The 25,408-nt window shown below is 43.4% G+C and overlaps 1 protein-coding gene across 1 annotated transcript in view; it reads right to left on the bottom strand.

Annotated features, from left to right (window-relative positions):
* Positions 1–2,104: 2,104 nt before the first annotated feature.
* Positions 2,105–25,408, bottom strand: part of ATP8B4 (ATPase phospholipid transporting 8B4 (putative)) — a 112,555-nt gene continuing 89,251 nt past the window's right edge. Inside the window, exons 21-29 of the mRNA XM_083411852.1 lie at positions 21,093–21,198; positions 18,538–18,679; positions 13,825–14,008; positions 10,656–10,879; positions 8,461–8,544; positions 6,533–6,778; positions 6,224–6,362; positions 3,272–3,402; positions 2,105–2,471 (exon numbers count right to left, since the gene is read on the bottom strand). Coding sequence (XP_083267978.1) covers positions 2,193–2,471; positions 3,272–3,402; positions 6,224–6,362; positions 6,533–6,778; positions 8,461–8,544; positions 10,656–10,879; positions 13,825–14,008; positions 18,538–18,679; positions 21,093–21,198 — 1,535 coding nt within the window. The 3' untranslated portion in view covers positions 2,105–2,192. The remainder of the gene's footprint in view (positions 2,472–3,271; positions 3,403–6,223; positions 6,363–6,532; positions 6,779–8,460; positions 8,545–10,655; positions 10,880–13,824; positions 14,009–18,537; positions 18,680–21,092; positions 21,199–25,408) is intronic.

Consider the following 25,408-nt stretch of genomic DNA (forward strand, 5'->3'; position numbering starts at 1 on the left):
TGTGTTTAGAACAGAGTCAAAGCATGAGCATTTTTTGAACTGTGGAAAGGCAGCATACAAATAAAATTATGTATATTTATGTCTGTAGAAGAGCCTGGGTTCAATCCCATTGTTCTCCAAATTTAAGTGCCAGGTAGCAGGCTCAGAAAGTAAAACCCTTCTTCGAAGAACTGCTGTCACTCAGAACAGACATCACTAGGCTAGATGGAAAAATAGAGGCTGACCAGGCATAATGCAGCTTCCTGAATTTCCTAAAGGCAGTTCATTCTGCCTGTTTCAGTGGAGACAAATCGGAAATAATAATAATAATAATAATAATAATAATAATAATAATATATTTATACCGTGCTCAATTGGCTGGGTTTCCCCAGCCACTCTGGCCAGCTCCCAACACGATAAAACATCAAACGTTAAAAACTTCCCTAAACAGGGTTGCCTTCAGAAGTCTTCTAGAAGTCATGTAGTTGTTTATTTCCTTGACATCTGATGGGAGGGCGTTCCACAGGGCGGGCGCCACTACCGAGAAGGCCCTCTGTCTGGTTCCCTGTAACCTCACTTCTCACAGGGAGGGAACCGCCAGAAGGCCCTTGGAGCTGGACCTCAGTGTTCGGGCTGGACGATAGGGGTGGAGACGCTCCTTCAGGTATACTGCGCCAAGGCCATTTAGGGCTTTAAAGGTCAGCACCAACACTTTGAATTGTTCTTGGAAATGTACTGGGAGCCAATGTAGGTCTTTCAGGACTGGTGTTATATGGTCTCGGCGGCCGCTCCCAGTCATCAGTCTAGCTGCTGCATTCTGGATTAGTTGTAGTGTCTGGGTCACCTTCAAAGGTAGCTCCATGTAGAGAGCATTGCAGTAGTCCAAGCGGGAGATAACTAGAGCATGCACCACTCTGGCGAGACAGTCTGCAGGCAGGTAGGATCTCAACCTGCATACCAGATGGAACTGGTAGACAGCTGCCTCCATGGACAGCTGTGAATCCAAAATGACTCCCAGGCTGCGCACCTGGTCTCTCTGGGGCACAGTTACCCCATTCAGAACCAGGGAGTCCTACACACCTGCTCGCCCCCTGTTCCCCCAAAACAGTACTTCTGTCTTTTCAGGATTCAACCTCAATCTGTTAGCCACCATCCATCCTCAACCGCCTCCAGAAATTCACACAGGACATTCACCGCCTACAATCTGTGGTGTAGCTTGTTTGTGGGATTACAGCCAAGAGTTAGAGACAGAGGGTTGTTTTAAAGCAAGTTGAATGTGGTACGGATAGGCAGATGCAACAGCGGAAGAAGGAAAATGTATGTGCATATTGTGGTGGAATAGATTTGGCAGGTTTCTGAAGCATAATGAAAACTTGCAATATCTAGTAATCAGAAGTAATAGGAATATGCGTGTGTTGTTGTTGTTGTTTAGTCGTTTAGTCGTGTCCGACTCTTTGTGACTCCATGGACCAGAGGACGCCAGGCACTCCTGTCTTCCACTGCCTCCCGCAGTTTGGTCAAACTCATGCTGGTAGCTTCAAGAACACGGTCCAACCATCTCGTCCTCTGCTGTCCCCTTCTCCTTGTGCCCTCAATCTTTCCCAACATCAGGGTCTTTTCCAGGGAGTCTTCTCTTCTCATGAGGTGGCCAAAATATTGGAGTCTCAGCTTCAGGATCTGTCCTTCCAGTGAGCACTCAGGGCTGATTTCCTTAAGAATGGATAGGTTTGATCTTCTTGCAGTCCATGGGACTCTCAAGAGTCTCCTCTAGCACCATAATTCAAAAGCATCAATTCTTTGGCAATCAGCCTTCTTTATGGTCCAGCTCTCACTTCCATACATCACTACTGGGAAAACCATAGCTTTAACTATACGGACCTTTGTTGGCAAGGTGATGTCTCTGCTTTCTCATATTCCCACCAACCCTCTGAAAAAAACCACACCAAAGTATTAGGTCAGTGGCACAGCACCTTCCTTGGCAGCAGACGGTCCCACCTTCAAATGGGATGCTGGTGACGCTGTGGTCTAAACCACTGAGCCTCTTGGGCTTGCTGATTGGAGGTTTGGCGGTTCGAATCCCCACAACAGAGTGAGCTCCCGTTGCTCTGTCCCAGCTCCTGTCGACCTAGCTGTCTGAAAGCACGCCAATGCAAGTAGATAAATAGAGTGTAAGTATTCTGTGCAACAATAGCACACTCTTTTGTTCCACATACTCAATGATTTATAGTCTTGGAGTTCTTTCTCAGCTGAATTTCACACTCCGATGTTCTCTTCCGCAAGTTCTCAATCCAGCTATTCTGCATCGTTTTTCCTATCCCAAATACTGAATGTATATTATTGACACGCATATTCTTTCCAGATGTTATAAGTTCCCCAAAGCCTTCTTGGTGAGAAAAGGCGTAAGCCGATCTCCGAGAGCTAGCTCTGTGCGTTTGGTGAATCTGGATTGGTAAGGGGCTCTGTTTCTTCTGAGCCCTGTTCAAAATCTGTACCTTTAGGAAGGAGGGGAAAAACAGTTTACATTGATATGGAAAATAATCTTCCTTTTGTAAACACTGACTAGTTTTCAGATCTGAATTATATTGGCAAATCCTTGACAGATCAGTTTCCAGTGAAAAGGCCGGCACCCTGTTGTTTGAGGGAAGGCCTAGGAAGCACAACTTCTGATTTCAGCCACACCTTTGCCAAACCACAATCCCTAAATTTAAATGTATGTTGTTGCCGCTGCTGCAAGGATTCCTTTCCCCAAATACACTGCTTTCACAACACTTCTGAAATGCGAAAGGATATTTTTATTAAAGCCGTTGGCGTATTCTCTGCAGCATTTTCACCACTCTGTTATATATGTTCTGTATGCTCCAAAATAATATGCAATAGAGGACCTGGTGCACACATAAAATCACCACTGTAATATAATCAGGGTTCTCAAAACTATTTTAGGAACATCCCCAGACTGACATTAAAGGGAGGGCTTGAACGTGCATAAAGTGGGAACCACTCCATGCTGGAAAATACGTCCACCACACTGTTGATATGAAAGCAATCTTCTCTTGGGCACCAAACTCAAAAGGGGCAAGTTCTCCCCGTTTGAAGCAAAAGGGACTAGGCATCAATGATGTCACAAAGCACTTTTCCTAATCTTCCTGGAAAAGTTTTTCTGATTAAAAATGGTTTGGGGCTTTTAAAAAAAAGTACTGTGTGATTATTTAATGCAACATCTGCCAACTTGAACCCAAAAGGTATACATAAAAGGGACTGGAATTGCTTTAAATGTTTCACTGCTGTGGCATACCTGATCACTCAACGTTGGGTTCAAATCCACCTTTAGAAAACGAAACGCTATCACGGGCGCAACGGAAGCCACAGTGGTCAAGAGAATGATGAGCCAAACATTTATCTGCGCCAAGGAGTTCCAAGCATTTCCTGTATCAGCACAGAAGAAAGAAATATTTTGGTAGGAATACCAGTTGGGTGGTGACAACTTGCAGTTGTGGGACAATGGGACAAGCTAAGCAATCTTTAATTCCTTAGGTTAACACATGATTTTAATTCTGAAGTGCTTAGATTACACGAGCTATACAAAAATGCAGAGAGAGGGAGAGGGAGAGAGAGAGAGAAAGAGAAAGAGAGAGAGAGAGAATAAAAGAACAACATGTTTTGGCAACATCTAAAAATGTGACATCATACAAAATACCACACATATTCCAGAGGATAATATAGATTTAGAGTTGGCATTGAGAAATATGTAGGACAGGGGAAATGATGTACACTCTGCCCATCAGCTTGCTTGCAATTACTCACTGCCAGTTCCATTTCTGTAGGAACGGGCAGATTTTCTCTGTGTTTCTTTTAAAACTTATGAAGACACATAGAAGAGGGCTACAAAATTATATCGGGGTGGTTGTGGTGTTTTTGCCAGTTTACCTCTCACAGCTTCCTTCAAGGAATCCTGGGAATTTATGGTGCGGATATTACCGGGCTTAGAATTGTCTCTTAAATTCTCTCTTAAGAGGTCTCCCTCACAGAAATAAATTCCCTGAGTGGTTTAAGAGTCAATCCCTCTTCAAAGGGAATTCGGGTTGTTGTTTTTTTGGGTTGTTTTTTTTTTTATTTAATAACAACTCTTAGTACCCTGAAGTAACTACAATTCCGGGATTCTTTGAGGGAAGCCATAACTGTTTAAAATGATAAAATACAGTCATACCTTGGATCCTGAACGCCTTGGTACTCGGACATTTCAGCTTCCGAAAGCTGCAAACCCGGAAGTGAGTGTTCCAGTTTGCAAACGTTCTTTGAAACCCAAACATCCGAAGGGGCTTCTGATTGGCTGCAGGAGCTTCCTGCAGTCAATCAGAAGCCACACTTTGGTTTCCAAATGTTTTGGAAGTCGAACAGACTTCCGGAATGGATTCCGTTTGACTTCCAAGGTACGACTGTATTGCTTTAAATGCAAAGGGCAGGGTGGCCACTGGGACTCCGGCAGAGGTGCCAACTTGAATTAAATATTGTAATATAACACGCGACGCGAGTGGCGCTGTGGGTTAAACCACAGGGCCTAGGACTTGCCGATCAGAAAGTTGGCAGTTTGAATCCCCACGACTGGGTGAGCTCCCGTTGCTCGGTCCCTGCTCCTGCCAACCTAGCAGTTCGAAAGCACGTGAAAGTGCAAGTAGATAAATAGGTATCGCTCCGGCAGGAAGGTAAACGGCGTTTCCGTGCGCTGCTCTGGTTCACGAGAAGCGGCTTAGTCATGCTGGCCACATGACCCGGAAGCTGTACGCCGGCTCCCTCGGCCAATAAAGTGAGATGAGAGCCGCAACTCCAGAGTCGGTCACGACTGGACCTAATGGTCAGGGGTCCCTTTACCTTTACACATACACCATTTGAATGGGAATGGCCAACAACTTGGGGGGGGGGGGGCTGGCCACCTCAAATATTTTATTGTGGCGGCCAAAGCGTCCACAGCCCCTTGGAGTTGGCTCCTATAGATTCTGGCATTGCATTCCCTGGCACTGCACTCACCTCTGGGTCCACCTTTGTTTCTGTTGCCCCTCACTTCCCCACCTCTCTTGCCCTGCCTCACCTTGGCTTTGGCCCTCCCGCACCCCCGTTTGACAGAACCGGGTACTCCATCCAACAGTGACATCCAACAGTGACCTCTCTCTACCATGGTTTCAGCGCACAATGAAAATAAAGCTGTTTGGACACATGTTTGGACCCATCACCCTATTTATATTTGTGTTGGGATGTGATAGATACACACTTCCTAGCCTCCTCGGTGATCAAAGTCTAAGGGGAAAGGCAGAACACATAAGCAAAGATGGACTGGAAGTTGTTTAAGGGAGCTTGGTCCAAGGTTTAGATAATGACAGGTATCCCTGTTCTGGAGGGTGTCCAGCAAGCCCCAGCTGTTCTCAGTGACATAAACTTGTTTATCTCAAGGCTTCAAATGGTAGGAGACGGTTCCAGGCATCCTCATTTTAAGGGAAGCATCCTTGCTTCCTGTTGCTCACTTTTGGCTACCAGAGCTACTTTGTGAAGCAACAGAGTCATCCTCTAACATCAGCCTAGTCCATCTGGGGCTTAGCGATTCCTGGCAGTGCCTTTTGCAATAAAGCTTTCGGGTGAATGACATTCTCCAACAGCATGCGGTCCTGACCGCACTGTATGCAGTCTTACTGGGCCTTTGGAGAAGCCTCCTCAGTGGCTGCCTCTCAGTGCTGGAAAAATTATCTTTCCTCGGGGACATGCCAAAATACAAGCCCGGGAATTTATTTATTTATTTAAACAAACCGGTGCCAACACCCAAGGATATGATAGAGACTAAACCACTGAGCCTCTTGGGCTTGCCGATCAGAAGGTCAGCGGTTCGCATCCCCGTGACAGAGTGAGCTCCTGTTGCTTTGTCCCAGATCCTGCCAACCTAACAGTTCGAAAGCATGCCAGTGCAAGTAGATAAATAGGTACCACTGTGGCGGGAAGGTAAACGGCATTTCCATGCCCTCTGGTTTCCGTCACAGTGTTCTGTAGCGCCAGAAGCAGTTTATTCCTGCTGGCCACATGACCCAGAAAGCTGTCTGTGGACAAACGCCGGCTCCCTTAGCCTGAAAGCAAGATGAGCACTGCAACCCCATAGTCACCTTTGACTGGACTTAACCATCCAGGAGTCCTTTACCTTTTACCTTTATATGGTTACGTGCATGAGCATTCCTCCCCCCCCCCCACTCAGTGCTTCTTTACTCACCTACGAAAGGGAAGTGGTTGGGAAATAAATAAAAAATGCCATCACTGTGCATCGCAAACAAAATGGCAAAATACACAGTGATGCTACCCCAGATGAAGAAGTGATTGATTCCTGTCCAATAGCTGGTATCGAGTGCAATCTGCAAAAGAAATAGTATGCAGTTAGTCATGGAGGTAACAGTATTAACACATAAGGTTATTAGAGGACATCGGCCGTACATATTTATCTCAGCGCTGTAATACCGCATACAAATTTGGAGGGAGGGGGAGTCTCAATAATTAAATGATTATCAGCCTTTTTTCTCTTTACCTGAACACTGACCACTATGATCAAGGAGGTTGCGACTGTGACTGCGAAAGACTGGTAGTCGGCAATATGGTTCCCATCTTCTCCAACTGCATCATAGAAAGCACCATAGGGGATGAAGAAAAGAACGACCGACGTGTAGATTCCATGTGCTATGCAGATGAAGAATCTGCGCTTGTTGAACAGGAGATTTAATTGCCCAGGTTCATACAGCTTTGGAAAACGGAGGCAGCTCTGCTCATCCACATCCTGCAAAATATGCATCGACTTGAGTTTTAACAGCATCATGACTTCCAACGATGAAGGAGCGTCTCCACCCCCATCGTTCTGCCCGGACACTGAGGTCCAGCGCCGAGGGCCTTCTGGCGGTTCCCTCATTGAGAGAAGCAAAGCTACAGGGAACCAGGCAGAGGGCCTTCTCGGTAGTGGTGCGCCTGTGGAACGCCCTCCCACCAGATGTCAAGGAAATAAACAACTACCTGACATTCAGAAGACATCTGAAGGCAGCCCTGTTCAGGGAAGTTTTTAATGCGTGATATTTTAGTGTATTTTTGGTCTTTGTGGAAGCCGCCCAGAGTGGCTGGGGAAACCCAGCTAGATGGGCGGGGTACAAATAAAAAATTGTTGTTATTGTTGTTGTTGTTAAATTCAGTTTAAAGGATGGGCATATCAGAGGCAAAAGGACTTTCATTTTCAGTATGACCCCAGAAGCAAACCCCAATACCTTTTTATTTACTCTTTTTTAATATCTGTCTGTCTACCTATCATCTAGCTATAATTTTTTATTGGATTTACAATTTAATTTTACATTCACACATATAATAGAACAAAAAAAGTGTAGAATTCTCCGAATTCTCGGACTTCCTTCCTCCCCTCCGTGGAGTCTGCTAATAACCATTTTCCACTGCATATCATATCAACCTCTATTTGTCCATAAAATTCTATTTATAGCCATAGTTCTTTTCACACTGCAAGTGTTATTTCAATCCTGCTAATGTTTTTAACTGTTTACAGTGTTCCCTCAAATAAATTACAACACCCCCCCCCCCATCCTTGTTAAAGTTTTTATCATCCTGGCTCCTGATTTTTCCAGTCATTTTAGCCACCACAGCATACTCTTTTTAATATCAATGTGCACATCCAATGGTCAAACTAGAGATTACATTAAATGTGTGTGTTATGTACTGAGCCTGGGTCCTAGAACAATAGGCTAGTAGGATTCTAGAAGGCAGCAACCTGATTGGCCTGCAGGAGCAACCCAATCAGGCCACAAGAGGAAGTGAATCAGCCTATCACTAGAACAATAGGCAGGGAGGACCCTAGAATGCTGCATCCAATTGGCCTGCAGGAACAGCCCAATCAGGCTCCAGGAGGAGAGCAGAATCAACCAATCATGCGGGACCCATTGTGAAAATAGTGTATATAAAGCCAGAGGTCTTTGGAGGGGAATTCAATCACTGTTCCTATGAGCTGGAATAAAGAGTGAGGGATGGAATCTATGCTACCCAAAGCAGTTGCCATCAGCAGAGACAGATTTAGGGGAGCACAACTGATTTCATAACTGAAAGGAAAGGGAGTCTGTGCTATACAGATCTCATGAGGCACGAATTCTTGCAGTTAGACTTGCAGTTGGCAGGTGCCAAGAACCTTCTGTTCCTCTGGATCCCAGACACCTTTAACAAACTGGCTGCATGCTGTATGCTTAATATCTGAAGCCTTCCACCACGGCAGATTGTTGTCTTAGTTTGTAATCTCAGCTCTTAAGGTTAGGCATAAACTGGGACTGTAACACCCGAGTGTTGACTCCAGATTCAAATCAAATCGGGCTTCTTTCCCTTCCGGAGGGATTGCTATATATATTCCTGGGCAGAGAAGTTGCTGGATGTTCTGTGCTGAAGGCAGATTAATCTAGAATATGCCAAAATGTGTACCTGATCAAACAATCCCATCGCTAGTACAGGCAGAGAAGTATATACAATGTTGAAGAGGGTGATAAACCACTGGTCATAAACAGTCTGAAAAGATAACACAGATAGAAAGTTAAAAGTATGGTCAGAGATGTCACCTTTCAAATAAATAAATAGTACTGCCCCTTTCATATTTTATTCTTTTTCTTGTAGGCACAGAAGCAGAAGGGAGCCCAGGTCCCCAGGCTTTGAGTTCTCCTACAAAGTTCAGCATAGACTTATACCTAGGTCTTCTTAGCGTTTCGGTAAGCAGGGAGCCTAGCGGATAAAGTTGTACAAATCACAATTTGTGATATTCTCTACTTTAGACATTCCATTCTGCGAGACGGACCTCCTAGGAACCGGTCTCGTAAAAGTCACAGTTACTCATATCTTTTACATTCCTGAAGTTGTAAGGGGATTTATAAACACATAAGAAGCAGCATTTCAATATAAATGGGAAGTGCCCTAATCATCTGTTTCCCATTTGGACAATTAGCAAAAAAATGCACTGGAGAAATGAACAGAGTTGAACAACAAGTATTCTTTCTGAAACATTAGCCAGCCACTGCATTAACCAATGGCTTTGGGGAATAACACTGGGTGGGGTAAATGACTATTTCGCAGATAATCAGAATCTAGAAGGTTATCACAAACCTCTGAGAGTAGACAAGAACTCCCATGCTATTAAAATAATAAAATAAAATAAAATAAGCTTTTCACCATGAGTTTTTATACAGTTTGGCTTTATTGCAATTAAATTAAATTAAATTAAAAACATATTCATGGACAGGATAATTGTTTCCACATTTTGTTAAGGAAACTTTTCCTTGAAGCCCTCTTTGACAATGGCATATTGTCGTAAATAAGATAAATAAAGCTAGGAGACAAAATACTTGTAATTGGCTTGAGACCTTACTTTCTGAAGATGCAGACAAGTGTATGGGACCAGGCAACTGATAAACACTCATTAAGTTTAAGAGCATAGGAGGTAGGCAGGAGTATGTTGACACTACACATGTATACTAGTTTTTGACTGGTTTTAACTCACCATATAGTGATGTATGGAAGTGAGAGCTGGACCATAAAGAAGGCTAAAGAAGAATTATGGTGCTAGAGGAGACTCTTGAGAGTCCCATGGACTGCAAGAAGATCAAACCTATCCATTCTGAAGGAAATCAGCCCTGAGTGCTCACTGGAAGGACAGATCCTGAAGCTGAGGCTCCAATACTTTGGCCACCTCATGAGAAGAGAAGACTCCCTGGAAAAGACCCTGATGTTGGGAAAGATGGAGGGCCAAGGAGAAGGGGACGACAGAGGACAAGATGGTTGGACCGTGTTCTCGAAGCTACCAGCATGAGTTTGACCAAACTGCGGGAGGCAGTGGAAGACAGGAGTGCCTGGCGTGCTCTGGTCTATGGGGTCACGAAGAGTCTGACACGACTAAATGACTAAACAACAACAACAACTCATCATAGCTTCTTCAATGAACCAGAGGATTGTAGTTTGATAAGTATGCTCCCAGCATCTCTAGGTAAAGCTAGGAGACCCCTGTATGAGAACTTCTGCCAGCCTGTGTAGGCAACACTGAGTGAGATAGGCTAAGGCAGCTTCCTATGTTCCTAGTCTGAGCAACAAGCAGACTCAGATCATTACTATTACAGTGGTAACTTGGTTCTCAAATGCCTTGGTACTCAAACGCCTTGGTTCCCAAATGCCGAAAACCTGGAATTAAGTGTTCAAGTTTTGGATCATTTCTCAGATACTGAATGTCTGATGCAGCTGTCAGCTACTGTTTCCTGCACCAATCAGAAGCTGTGCCTTGGTTTTCGAACATTTCGGAAGTCAAACGGACTTCCAGAACAGATTAAGTTTGGCACTTTTGTTTTTGCTATTTATTTTGAGTTTTTGAGGCTTTTTCAGTTCATTTGTTTTTGTGATTCTGTGGAGCCCAATTCAACTACTGATCGATTGCAGGGGGCTGTCAACACATGCAGAATTATTTATCTTAACATTACAATGTTAGATGAGTTTCAATAAAGCATCTGAACAATTAAGTGTGTTTGTTTTCTGTCATCTACTAAAAAACCAAAAACAGGCTTTAAGAAACTAGTCCTATTAAACACATAGGAGGAAACGTTTTGTTTTCTGCTTTGTGAAGCTAAGAGCCAAGAACCTACCTGGGCTGAAAAGCCACAGAAGAAGCCAAACCAGAAATGGACCAGAGTGAAGGCAACGTTTTTGTAGAAGAAGTAACACAAGAACTTGCACATCCGGAAGTATGACCACCTGCCATGAACAAGCAAGAGTCTTTGAAGGTATCTGAACTGAGCAAAAGAATAATCACTGTTCAGAATTGCCTGACTGCCTTCTTGGCCGCTGATGCCGACACCTATATGGGCACCTGCAAGCAAACAACCAACAGGGAAATAAATGAAAATGTGTAGCAATAAACAACAACTCAACAACCTGATATGCTGTATCTTTCTACTTTTGTCCTTCCAGGCTGTGATGTCTTAAATAGTCAATTCTGTTTTCTTTCTTTTTTTATCTCAGGCTGGCACCTTTTTTAGTTAAAAAATCAATTTAATTTTTTTAAATAACAAAAAATGAGAAGTTAAACAGCGGCCACTGAACATATCTCAGGGGGTGGACCAGCATCTGCTTTTCCTGGGGAGGGGGAGAAATGTAATTCAGTTTGAATTTACATGTGAGCCTACCAAATTCATCCTTGCAAACCGAAACACAGCTATCCTTCAGAATTCACTCTCATTTTTGTTTAGCCACTCAACCATTGTTTACAAAAAAATGCACATATTAGAAGGAAGTGTGAATAAAAATGAATATATTAGGGAAGATAACTCATCAAAAATGCATTTTATTAGGAAAAACTGCTTGCAAAAAAAGTGGATATTAATTTGAACATGCATGCAAAAATATGTTTCTTAGGAGAAATTCATGCTACAGTGATTATGAATCTTCATGAGGATTCTGAAATAAGAAAAAAGATTGCTACAAAAATGTGGAGAGCTGAATTTAAGAGCAGGAAAAAAAAGAAACTGACAGATCCTACCATCCTTACCTCCAGGTGGGTTAGGGCAAAGACTTCCTATCTGAAATCATGGAGAACAGTTGCCAGGCAGTTTAGGAATCAACACTGAGCTAGCAATCTGGATAAGTATTAAACACCTTTCTATGTTCCTATCTTTGTACCAGCAGCAAAGTGGAATATTGCAAGCCTGCAATCTTATACCCACTTAGGGAAGGAGGATAAATTCTAGTCAGTTCACATTTAAAGGTGAAGCTCCCTAATTTGCACTTTCTGAAACAATACAAGGACTGAGACACAGACATCCAAAATTTGCACTTCTCTGAATTCTCTAGCCAAGTAATGTGCACGGAAATGTATCCACTGAGAAAAGTGTACATAAAAATGCATGTTTTTAGTGAAAATAACATACAAAATGCCATAAGGAAAATTGCTTTGCAAAAACAAAACTGCACACAAATGTGTATATTGGGACAAATTTTGTAGTAAATCGCCTATGGGTTTTCCTGAGGGCTTGCTTTAAAAAACAGCAAAGTGATGTTCTCTTTTTTAGCAAGAGAACAAACCACATTTCAGGAGCATTATCAGTGCTGCATATTAGGGGTTGTTCTAATGATGATTAGGGACGCGGGTGGTGCTGTGGGTAAAACCTCAGCGCCTAGGGCTTGCCGATCGCATGGTCGGCGGTTCGAATCCCCGTGGCGGGGTGAGCTCCTGTCTTTCGGTCCCAGCTCCTGCCCACCTAGCAGTTCGAAAGCACGTCAAAGTGCAAGTAGATAAATAGGTACCGCTTTCTAGTGGGAAGGTAAACGGCATTTCCATGTGCTGCGCTGGTGCTGGCTCACCAGAGCAGCTTCGTCACGCTGGCCACGTGACCCGGAAGTGTCTCCGGACAGCGCTGGCCCCCGGCCTCTTAAGTGAGATGGGCACACAACCCTAGAGTCAGACACGACTGGCCCGTACGGGCAGGTAATGATGATTACTTCCCATGGTACCTCATTATACTTTGGAATACTTCACCAACTGGAACATTAATCCCGTTTAATTTGGATTGCCTGTGTACAACTAGATGATACTCCAGAGGCTAGAGGTCATATTTGTAATGTTTAAAGTCCTATAGTTCACTAACATTCCTTTAGCTCTTGCCAATGTTGTTTTAGATGCCCAAGAATTTAAAGAACCTCTTTCTGAGCATTCTAACAGGGCAGACAATTCAAAGGAACGATCACGTAGAAGAAGAATACTCTATGGCAACCTCTCCATTCAAATCCACGCTGAAATTTAGATTTCAGAGGTTCTTAGTTTTCTCCTTGAGGTGCTAACTTCCCAGATATATAAGACTCATTTGACATGGAGGGACATTCTGAATGGGCACAATCCCAAATCCTATACATCCAACCAAACATATAATAATGAACAGGAAATAATCCTGAGGGTGTCCTACAAATGAGCCCTTTATTTGGCTGTTTGATATCTTTATTAGCACAAAATGGCTATTCATATTTGGTTTCATCAGAATTTCTCAGCTGGCAAACCCCATTAAAATGCGCTTTAGGCAAATCCACTTTAGGCAAAAAATAAAATAAAATGGTCAACTCTAGCAAACTAAAAACATACACCACTGCTTGCTTCATTCCCTACACAATATGCATCTCAATCTGCCATATCTTCTCTAACACCTGGCACACCAATCCCAAATGCATTTATTTGGAAGTGAGTTCTAGGGCCTAATAGGTAAAGGTAAAGGACCCCTGGATGCTTAAGTCCAGTCATAGGCGACTATGAGGTTGTGGCGCTCATCTTACTTTTCAGGCTGAGGGAGCCTGCATTTGTCCACGGACAGCTTTCCAAGTCATGTGGCCAGCATGACTACATGGCTTCTGGAGCAACAGAATACCGTGACAAAAACCCAAGCATACGGAAACGCCGTTTACCTTCCCACTGCAGCAGTACCTATTTATCTACTTGCGCTGGTGTGCTTTTGAACTGCTAGGCTGGCAGGAGCTGGGACAGAGCAACAGGAGCTCACTCCATCACAGGGATTCAAACCCCCGACCTTCTGATCGGCAAGCCCAAGAAGCTCAGCGGTTTAGACCACAGTGCCACCTGCATCCCTAATGGATGCATATTGACCCAAGTCCTCCTGTGCTTAGCATCCCTCCCTTCGAAAGCAAAGCAGAAGGGATTTTCTCCCCCAGAGTTTCACTATTCTTCACATGAGGGGATACTTAAGAAGTTTGTTGTGATAAATAGCTGAACTTTCTCACCATTCCCAGCCAGGATACAGACTATCATCTTACTTTTTATCATGCCAATATCGTTGGCTCCATCTCCTATGGCCAAGGTGATGGCTTTCTTGTGCTTTTTAACCAGCTCCACAACTTGCGCTTTCTGCAAGGGAGTGACTCTGCAGCAGATCACAGTTTTACAAGCACATGCAGCTTCCACAAACTCATTTTCCAGATCAGCCTCAAGTGCATAAGCCTGCGAAAAGAAAGGGTTACCCATGAAACAGCTGCAAATCAAGACCCCAATGAGTGCTGCCACACCTTTTATTATTATTATTATCATCCGACATCACCATCATCATCATTGACCTGCATCTGCCCCACATATTTCCATGGTAATATATAGCAAGAAGAAATGTATGATGTACAGTCATTGCAGAAAACATTTCCCTGCTTCTGGTCAAAGTCCTTGGCTGCCAATATGTGCAGACACAGAAATGATGGGTTTGTTGCTGGGCCAGATTAAGACCTTTAGAGGCCCCGCACACTGAAAAGATTATGGCGTCTCTCACATGCATAATTCAAAATACTAAACCCTAAAATTCAAACGAATAAAAATAAAATACAACACATGGCAGGGTCTGATTTCCTTACATTATTTTGATCTACGTTAGTAGGAGGTCGCCAGGTTCACAAAGGGATAAGTTGCCGTATTGGCCTGAATATAAGCCTCCCTTTTTTTCCCTTCAAATTCTGACTATGAGAAGTTAAATTCGCGACCTTACAAAAATTGGCTTTTACGATATCGCTGCTGAAACAGACGTATGGTAAAACAGAACAGGTGTGAGTGCCTGCAGAAGTTTAAGGAAGCGGCTTATATTCAGGTGCAGCTTATATTCGGGCCAATATGGTATAAAATGAACACATGAAAATGGGGTAAGAGTGTGCAGTGCAGTGAAAGGAAGTTCTGAGTTTTTCCATGATGACTATTTGATTTTGATTTTTTTGAAATACCAAATGTAAATAAGATACAGTGGTGCCCCGCAAGACGAATGCCTCGCAAGACGGAAAACCCGCTAGACGAAAGGGTTTTCCGTTTTGGAGGTGCTTCGCAAAACGAATTTCCTATGGGCTTGCTTCGCAAGACGAAAATGTCTTGCGAGTTCCTGCGATTTTTTTCCGCTCCCCACCCCCTTTTTCTAAGGCACTAAGCTGCTAATAGCCTTTTAGCAGCTAATCCGCTAATCCCTTAAGCCTTTAATAGCCGCTAATAGCCGCTAAACCGCTAATAGCGCTAATCCGCTAATGGGGTTGCTTCGCAAGACGAAAAAACCGCTAGACGAAAAGACTCGCGGAACGGATTCTTTTCGTCTTGCGAGGCACCATTGTAGATAGATAGATAGATAGATAGATAGATAGATAGAGTGCCCCTGTTTTGCTGGTGCTCTAAGGACATGCTTTGGCTGCTTATTGGGTAATCCAGCACAGGTTTGATGACACTCTGTCCCATAATTTTTCTGCTTCTTTGGGGTTTTTTGCTATATATTGCTGGGGCTATGTGGGGGAGATATAAAAAGGCAAAGGACCTGGATGGTTAAGTCCAGTCAAAGGCGACTATGGGGCTGTGGCGCTCATCTCACTTTCAGGCCGAGGGAGCCGGCGTTTGTCCACACAGTTTTCCGGGTCATGTGGCCAGCATGACTAAACCACTTCTGGCGCATGGAGGACCGTGGCAGAGACCAGAGTGCATGGAAATGGGCGTTTACCTTTCAACCACAGCGGTACCTATTTATCTACTTGCACTGGTGTGCTTTCAAAGTGCTAGGTTGGCAGGAGCTGGGACAGAGCAACGGGAGCTCACCCTGTCGCGGGGATTTGAACCACTGACCTTCTGGGACATGGGTGGCGCTGTGGTCTAAACCACTGAGCCTCTTGGGGGAGATATAAGCCTCTAACAGGCACACATCCCTTGCAATAGGACATTCTCAAAGTGAACATTACAATCAACCTTCTAAGCAAATGAAGTTAGATACTGAGCATATCCATGGAAAAGATGACAACAAAACACAATGTTAAAACACGTGCACACAGCAAAGACTTCTCCAGTCCAGTCCACACACACCCTGCTTGTCCCTGATAGGGCAAATTCAAACTTCAGGTTGGTGGCTGGCTAGGGAGGCAAAGTCACCATGGCAAAGTCATTTCGCCCCCTGGGTTTGTGAGAAATTGCTGCACTGTGCCACAACTGCCACCCACCTCCTGACCAAGTAAGTGGCCATTAGAAACACACACAGAGAGAAGAAAAATGACAACTCTGTTTAGTTTATAAAATAGCCAACCTACATGTTTCTAGCCAATGTTCTTCTTCAGGTAGCAAAATATTGGTAGCAATTGGCCAAACCACACCTGATGCAGGAGGCTGGTGTGTATTATACACACTTTTCACTTTTATTTTTAATTTTTTGGAAATAAATTTTCTTTGATTTTTCAAGTATAAAGTTATAACAATACCAAATACATATCCATATTTAGAGATTTCTCTGAATCTCCACACTTCCTATTGTCAACCTTTTCAATTGCATATTATTTCATAATCCATATGTTGTATCCATCCATATTGTCCATAGTGTTTGTTACAGGTGTTATTAAAATCCTGCTAATGTTGTCATCTGCTTACAGTGGTACACTTTTCACTTTTAAAAGGCGTGCACAGGCAGGCTTGGGGCAGATTCAGAGTGTGGAAATTGCATGAGAGAATGTGCAAATAACACCCCCCCCCCCAAAAAATCATTTTTTAATTTAAAAACAAAACAGGATCTTGAGATACAAATTTCCTTCATCAGGTGTGGTTTGGCCTTCAGCTGTCTACCACAAACACATACCAAACTTCTAAATCAGAGGTAGCCAATGTAACGGCCTCCAGATTTTGGCCATGATGGTTGGGGCTGCTGGGCATAGATGTCAAGCGTCCCTTATTTGGCGGGAAACTCCCTTATCCCAGCGCCATGTCCCGCTGCTGTCCCTTATTGATGGATGTCCCTTAAATTTCCCGGGTTTCAAAGGAAGCAGCTCCTCTCCCTCCCTCCCTGCTGGCCAGGGAGGAGGGAGGCTCCAACTGTGTTGCTTGGCTGCCCGGCTCACCCCCTCCAGCCTCCTCTCACCAGCCTCGGCCCCCGGGAGCCCCTCCCCGGCGGGACTGGTGGGAGCCTCGGGCCCTTCCGCCACCATTCTCCTCGCGGCCGCCAAACTGAGCGTCTCTGCCTGGGGCCTCCCCTCTGCCCTACACCGCCGCGCTCACTAGGACGTACTGCTGCTGCGCCACCAAAGGACCAGATGAGATGGGCAGCCTGGCATGGTCTATGAATTGATGAGGAGCCTTGAGAGGAGAGCGAGGGCAACCATAGAGAAAGCAGTTCAGAGAGAGGAGGAAAAGGAGGAGGCGGAAGCGCAGGCAGGTGTTCCAAGGGCTACAAGGGAAGGACCGCAAGGGCTTCTCCCATAGATTTGTAGTGGTAGACTAGCATAGATGGTCTGATCTGCTGGTTTACGTCGGGCGCTATTCCCCCCCTCCTCCCGCCCCACCTGATGGAATTGAGAGCTGCAGATGGAGCACGAGAGAAAAGATACAGAAGTGCAGTAGCATCTTCGTAGCTTGGACTTTGTTTTGCGCGAAAAGTGGTTGCTGTAGTTATTTAATTGCAGTGTTTCATCGGCTGGTGTCTTGAGCAGCAACCTCTGGAAGCGAAGGGCTAAAAACTGGCACTGCTCTCCAAAATTATCTGGTCCCTTTCAACTGGTTGTCTAAAATCCCTTATTTTGGCTGCTGGTCCCTTATTTTCAAGGCTGCTGGTCCCTTATTTTCAAATCTGTAAGTTGACAGCTATGCTGCTGTGAGATGGAGTCTAACAACATCTGGGATGCAGAAATGTAAGTTATATTTGGGGCTCACACCTCCCATGCCTTTGTCATAACTCCTTCTTTTTGGTGCTTCTCGTTGGGTTGAGACCTTCTCCTCATATTCTGTTATTCCAAAGTGCTTAAAAAGATGCTTCTTTTATAAGTGTAAAAGGGAGGGCAAAAAGATCAAAGTGCTTGTAGCAAGTCCCCACCCCCGCCCTACAGAACAAGTTACATTCAGAGTTCAACTGCAGCTTTTTATGGTCTTTGCAATTCAGAAGAGCATTTCAGATATTTGTTTCAAGATCTGGAAGCTTACCAGCGTACAAGAACAGCTATAAAAGTAAGCTTTTCTTGTGTTATGACAAGAACCAGGTTTCTTAATCAAAGCCAAGTGTTTTGGTATCCCTGTAAAAGCTGATATTTAGAGAAACCACTTGAGGCATCTTAATGACATTAATTTGGCACAGTAATGACTTTCAGGTCAGTCTGTGCTCTCAAATAGCAGACATCAGGAATATATTCATCCTTACGCCCTTTTGCCTCTGCCTGTTGCTTTTTTAAAAAATGTAATTTGCAATGACTTGTGATATTCCCCTCATAAAAGTACTTAAACAATACCAGTGGGTCAATTTCTAATCAAGACCATTAAAAAAAATTTTTTTTTAAGCTGCACCAAGTTACTAATTTGATTTCCATTACAAAGCCATCCAAAAGTTAAGATGTCATATCTAATTGGTCCTTACAGCTCAGTCAGCCCTTGTGTTTAACTTTCTTGTGAAATAATTTTGGAGTTCGGGGAGGAATCTGTCATGGTTAGAACACCAAAAGCACATGATTATTAGCAGCGGGAAAGAAAGTGGAAAAGTCCAGAAACGACTCACTTACAAGGCTATGTCCATTTATTACTAAGGCATAATCAGAAGCGACAGTTTCTTCCAAGTTTTGTGTTGGTTCTTGGAGCTTTTCATCATAAGCATGTCCATCAGAAATGTCCTTGCTCATCCCCAAAATAAGATCTTTTGCTTTCCTTTAAAAAAGAAAAAAAAAACAGCATCTATGAAACACATAGCCAGTGTGGTGTAGTGGTTAAGAGCAGCGGACTCGTAATCTGGTGAACCGGGTTCGCTTCCCTGCTCCTCCACATGCAGCTGCTGGGTGACCTTGGGCCAGTCACGCTTCTCTGAAGTCTCTCAGCCCCACTCACCTCACAGAGTGTTTGTTGTGGGGGAGGAAGGGAAAGGAGAATGTTAGCCGCTTTGAGACTCCTTCGGGTAGTGATCAAGCGGGATATCAAATCCAAACAACAAACAGATACTTAGTTGCACGGGAGAATCTTGAAGACAGCCAGAAAGTTGCTTGATATTTTTGTCAAAGCAGTCTCCATCGTGAAAGAGACAAACCTTTGCTCAATTTAAAAATGGCTTGCCTTTTTAGCACTAGAAACTGTGTTGAGAGAAATAGCTAGCAAACATCTAGATAGACCACTTTTTTTTTTTTTAAAGATTCTAGTCAAGGTCAAAGTCCTCAAAGCAAAAACGACAGAGGAATACATGCAAGTAAGCACTCTAGTGACATGACTAGATCTACTGAAGGGGGTGGGTTTTGTGTCAAATGGCAGATGGAGGTTCTGCCTGCCAATGGATCTACTCACGAACAACATCCCACAATATTTACACTCATTAGAGTCTTATGTTACTTATATCCTCCATGAGCACATTCACTGTTTGTTCCAATGTCTCTAACACAGGGCTTGAAATGAACTAATTCAGATTAACTAATTCAAATCAATTATATCTCAGTTACACCTGAAAGCAGTTTCCATAATTTCTAGGTGCACTGAACATGAATTAAGTTTCTTTTATGGTGGAACGTTGGGGAATTTGATTCAAATTTAATTTTAATTCAATTATACACACGTACACACAGATTGCATTGTATTTAACTCTGTGTTTGATTTGGCCACTGCTTTTACCATCTGAAAAGTGATGCTGCTGTTTATGCTTCAAGATTATAATGGTTGAGGAAAACAAACAAAACAACTGTTCACCTTACACTGTGGTTCTGTGTGTGTATGTGTTGAGTCCCACCCACATTCTTAAGTATATTTTATACTTAAAATTTGAAAGGCGGCGGCAGGGGACAAAATGCCAAGGATCATGGGAATGAATCATGAACTAAAATGTCAATTGAACTGAGGGTGAATTGGAGCTGGCTCCTTTTGAATATGAACTTCTCAAGCACTGCTATTCTTACACTGTTGCGGATGATTATGAGAAATTGAGTTTGAGTTCCTCTGTTGCCAGAAGCCCATTTCCGGCAAAAGTGGAAGTGGAACACCAATTAGGGGCACAAACACCTTGCCCAGATGCCCTACTCCACTAGCATTTTTTCTCAAGGCATACACAAAGAAAAATATGGTATGATAAAAAAATGTTGGCCACAGCCTCAACCTTTGCAGCTATAGCCAACTTCATCAAATATCATAGAATTAGTTTGAAAAATCCACCATTAAACTATTGAAACTCAATATATTGTATATCAAAGTAAAAGCAAAACTAAAATCTTTTCTAGCTTGTAGCCCCAACCAACGGCCACTTAAGCCCAAGTCTGTTTTCCAGAAACCAGCAAGTCAGCAATTGCTGGCACAAGGAGAGGGTAGTTTCAGATACTACAGCACGTGGCAAAAGTTAAATACACACATGGATTCACACTTCCAGTTTCCACCAATGTTGTTCTTTCCAAACAAGGAATTTGTGCATTTTGCACATGGAGAAATGTGTAGGCTCTTTAAATGTTTTAAGCCTGCATATCTCCCCATAAAGGATACATGCCATGATACATTCAATGATCAAGCAATGGTTCTTCAACATCAACTTCATTGGATTGGTCATGTTGTGCGGATGCTTGGTTATTATCTTCCAAAGCAACTACTCTATTCTGAACTTAAAAATGGAAGTGTAATGCTGGTGGTCAGCAAAAGAGGTTTAAAGGGTCTCTCAAGGCAAATCTTTAAAATGTACTATAAACACCGACAACTGGGAAACACTGGCCTGTGAGCACTCCAGTTGGAGAACAGCCTTTACTAAAGGTGTCATGGGCTGTGAAGATGCTCAAACTCAGGACAAAAGGGAGAAATGAGCTAAGAGGAAGACACGCTTGGCAAACCCTCACCGTGATCAACTCCTGCCCAGAAACCTATGCCCCATTGTGGAAGGACGTGTGGATTCAGAATTGGCCTCCACAGTCAGGAGGACAATCTTACTCTGCTACAAGTGATCTCCAAAGAAGAAGACGGCATGCATTTTCCCTTTTCAGCTGAAGTTATTGTAACACCTGACACCACCTTGAACATTTAGGATTTTCTAGTGAGGAACAGGAGAACGAAGAAACAAATAAGATATTTTGAGTACAACCCAATAATTGCTTTATAATAGTTTTACCTTAGTTCTTCACATACTTCTGCTTTTGTGTGGCCCTCTACTATGAAAATCTCATCCATGGCATCAGTAAGCATGTTGCAGGAATAACCAATGTTCATAGCCGTTTCTAAAAAAAGCAAGAAAGATGGGCAAGATCTCATGAAGGAAGAAGAAAGAAGAACTTGACTTTGGACAACATGAGAACCTGCGCATGTGTTTATCCTGATGCGTGTTATTTCATATATATATAAAATTTCAGTTAATGACCAGTAGAGAAGAAAAGAAGAAAACAAAGTACATAGAACACAACAAAATACGTTAAGTGTACTATTAAAAGTGGAGTTAAAAACAATGTAAGATATTTTTTTAAAAATGAGAAATATAAAATAATTATATTAAAATGATTAAAATCAAGGTAAGGTGTTGATAATTCTAAAATTAAGACAAGAGCCTGCACCAACAAGCTATTGCTGCCACACAAAAACTAGTTACCTTGGCAGTGATCTCTGGAAACTGGTCTGCCAAAAGATAATCGATATAAAACACTTCAGATCTTCCTGATATAGTTTGTAAAATTGGATTAATAAAATGGTGGCGGATATCACAGTAGGGGGAACAATGCAATAAGACTTCACTGTCTGACTGACTGGAGGAAATTCTTATTCACCCCCAGGCAACGCAAAGAGTGCTGATCTGTAGCCTAATAATTTACACAGGATGAACAACCACATTTCTTTTTCTTTTTATGACTTAAGCGGAGCAAGGAAAAAATTCCACCAGTTATGTGTGTCAATCTCCCCCCTCTTGTGAACTAATGGAAAGTGTAAATTCCGAGGGAAGTGTAAACCAAAAGGCTGCCAAATGGGACCATTTATGTGGCGGGACTCTGTATGCCAGCCCATAAAAAAATACAATGGAACACACGAGAAGGTTGCAAAGTGAAATTCTAACAGCCAGCCTCTCCCCCTTTCCGCTGTGATGATTAACAGAATGAGACAAGGGAAGGAAGAGGAGAAAGTGTTAGGACAGGTTAAAAAATGTCAAAAATAGTTGGCTATCTCAAACCAATCTTAGTCAGTAGTCCCTAATAAATCATGCCTGTGAGTGCCGCAATAAACGGTTGAAGGACTGGTTCACATGTTAGTTTGGGTTCTAAGATCTCAAATTCTTTTGCCAGAGTGGGCTATGGATGCCCAGATTTACCAAAGATCCTTCCATGTTGCTGTTTGAGCACAGTGCTCACAGAAGGTGATAGTCAACTGAGGTTTACTCAAAGCAGACCCACTGAAATTAATGTACTGTATTTTTTGCTCTATAAGACTCACTTTTTCCCTCCTAAAAAGTAAGGGGAAATGTGTGTGCGTCTTATGGAGCAAATGCAGGCTGCGCAGCTATCCCAGAAGCCAGAACAGCAAGAGGGATTGCTGCTTTCACTGCGTAGCGATCCCTCTTGCTGTTCTGGTTTCTGAGATGCAGAATATTTTTTTCCTTGTTTTTCTCCTCTAAAAACTAGGTGCGTCTTGTGGTCTGGTGCGTCTTATAGAGCAAAAATACGGTACATGACTAACGTCAGTCCATTCATTTTGGTGGGTCTACCTCTGAGTAGAACTAACTAGTTTAAGTTTGCAGTCTAGATACACTTAAAAGAGAAATGGAGAAATGGCGAGAACAGGGTGTCTATTGATTTTTGCAGCTGCTGTTGAAGTTGCAAACCAATGAACCATGGGACGGAGCAATGGAGAACTTTTGAAACAACAATGGGATATTAGCTCTGCCCAAGGCATGATGGATAGCAGCAACCAGGAAGAGATAGACATAATATTTTACAAGGACAGGAAGAAACATCATGGAAAGAATAATTGCCACACACAGGAAGAACAAGGATATAGTTTGTATCACCTGTAGTTTTATCAATCATTTAATGTGTCAATACAAATGGAAAGCGTGAATATTTCAGTTGTTGTATAAGGGATTGTTATTTTGACTGGAGTGTGATTGAAATTAATAAGATTTTGGAATGCAGAAATAAAGTAAATCATCAAACCATCAATTCTAGCATGCAGGGGGGCACCTAAATTATATCATTTGGCATCTGAATGATTGGTATTAGTAATTGTATTATAATTTGGCATTGTTATAATGAGGCTATTATTGGATTATTGTAATTGAAAAATAATAAAAATTAGTACAGTGGACCCTCGAGTTACATAACTCTGGATATGTAACTTTCAGGTTGTGAACACGGCAACCCCGGAAGTGTATATAAAAAGAATGGGAGTGCCAAAATGAATACCTCAAAAGTCAAGGTTCAATGACAGAAATCTGGCTGAGTCTGGAATAACCTAGTGAAGTGAAAGGATAAGAAAGAGGGATTTAAATCTAGATGTTAGGATAGAGATGATCAGGAAAACAGGAAGACACAATGAGAGATAAAGGAGGTGCTGTGGGATTGGTGGAAGTCAATGTTTTGTTGTTGTTTTTATAGTGTTTATATTATTAACTTGTAAGATAGGGATTTATTGTTGTTTTTTAGTTGCTGTTGATTTTTAAGTTTTTCGAATGTTGGTTTTTGTGTGTTGTGTATTGTTATTTTTCAATATTTTTCGTGTTGTTGTTGTTGTGTGGAAAATACAAATAAAATTTATTTAATAAAAATAAAAAAATAAAACTTCCAGGTTTCGCTGTGTGCGCGTGCACAGAAGCACCGCCTCCAGTTACAGACTTTTCAGGTTAAGTACTGGCCCCTGGAACGAATTTAATTCGTATCCAGATGGTCCACTATATTAACAAGATACACTTAAAAGAGAAATAGACGCTGTTGCTCAAACTCTGCCCTACTCCTCCCTGTATTTTGTTCATATACAGTGGTGCCTCGCAAGACGAAATTAATTTGTTCCGCGAGTTTTTTCGTTGTACGAGTTTTTTCGTCTTGCAAAGCACCACTGCATTTAAACACTGACAACGGCGGGGAGGGGCGGGGAGAAGCAGGACAGCTGCCGCAGCCGGTACCTCAGACTCACCCGCACGTTGTGGCCACCGTGCGACGCGGCTGCTGGAGGGCGGCGGGGCTCAGGAGCGCGACTCCAGGGAGAGAGAGGCGCTGGCGGCAACGGCTCTCTGAGGGGAGCGCGCGAGGGGGGTGGGCAGCAGCGCGAGGCACTAACCGTCAGCGGGAAGGTGGGAGGGAGACGGAGGAGCCGTCAGCAGGAAGGTGGGAGGGAGCCGGAGGAGCGGGGAAGCAAGCGTGCGTGCGTGCAGTGACCGTCGCCATGACACGAGAGGCAAGGCCATTTTGTCTAGCGAAGCAAGCCCTTAGGAAAATCCGTCTTGCGAAGCACCTCAGAAAACGAAAAACCCTTTCGTCTTGCGAGTTTTTCGTCTTCCGAGGCATTCGTCTTGCGGGGTACCACTGTATTGTGCATTCATAGCATACCCCTGTTTCCATGGAGCTCATGTCCACACACACACAATACCCAATGTCAGTGGTTTGTAACCAGTGCGCCGTGGCACCCTGGGGTGCCTTGAAAGACAGTCATAGATGCAACCTTGGCCTCTGTCCCTCTTTCCTTCCCTCCTTCCTCCTCTGCCCTTTTGCGTCTCTGCCTCCCAAAGGCTTGCACAGCTGTTTATTGCACCAGCCCTGGCTATAAGCTCCGCAGGCAAATGATGCCTCTGGGATCCTCTCTCTTTGGGGCGAGGGGGGGCAGCTCAGAGACCAGGCATGGCAGCAGCAGCTGCCCAGGGGACTCCCAAGGAGAGGCGAGAGGAGAGGAGGCTGAGGGAACACTCCACAAGGGAGGGTGTTCAAAAAAAGGGCGAGAGGCTGCCAGCTGCGCAGGCAAGGGGTGACATAACTGGGCTCCTGAGCCCCACAGGGGCGCCGCAGAAAAAATGAAGTTGGTTAAGGGAGCTGTGGACTCAAAAAGGTTGCCCTAGGTGGTGGTTTAGGCTGAGAAATAATGAATAGCCTGTCTTCCAGTGAGCTTCATGTTCAAGTGGAGATTTGAATCTCCTTGGTCCTAGTCTGATACTCTAACCCTGTGGTTCCCAATGTGGGGCACCACATTTGATTTTTAAGGGGGGCAATTTGAGAATGAGCTATTCACAGTGAATGGCCTTTTAGGCTTCCTTCTGGGAAATGATTTATAACGAGATGAAGAAAATGTTGAAATATACTTTTGTTAAGAAACCAGAAGCATTTTTATTAGGAATATTAGGGAATGAAATCAAAAAGAATGATGTGAAATTATTTAGGTATGCAGTGACAGCAGCTAGAATTTTGATGGACCAGAAATGGAAACAGGAAGAAATGCCGACGAGGGAAGAATGGAGAATGA

This window comes from Podarcis tiliguerta, assembly GCF_965153285.1.
Source record: "Podarcis tiliguerta genome assembly, chromosome: 14".
NCBI classification, from domain to species: domain Eukaryota; kingdom Metazoa; phylum Chordata; class Lepidosauria; order Squamata; family Lacertidae; genus Podarcis; species Podarcis tiliguerta.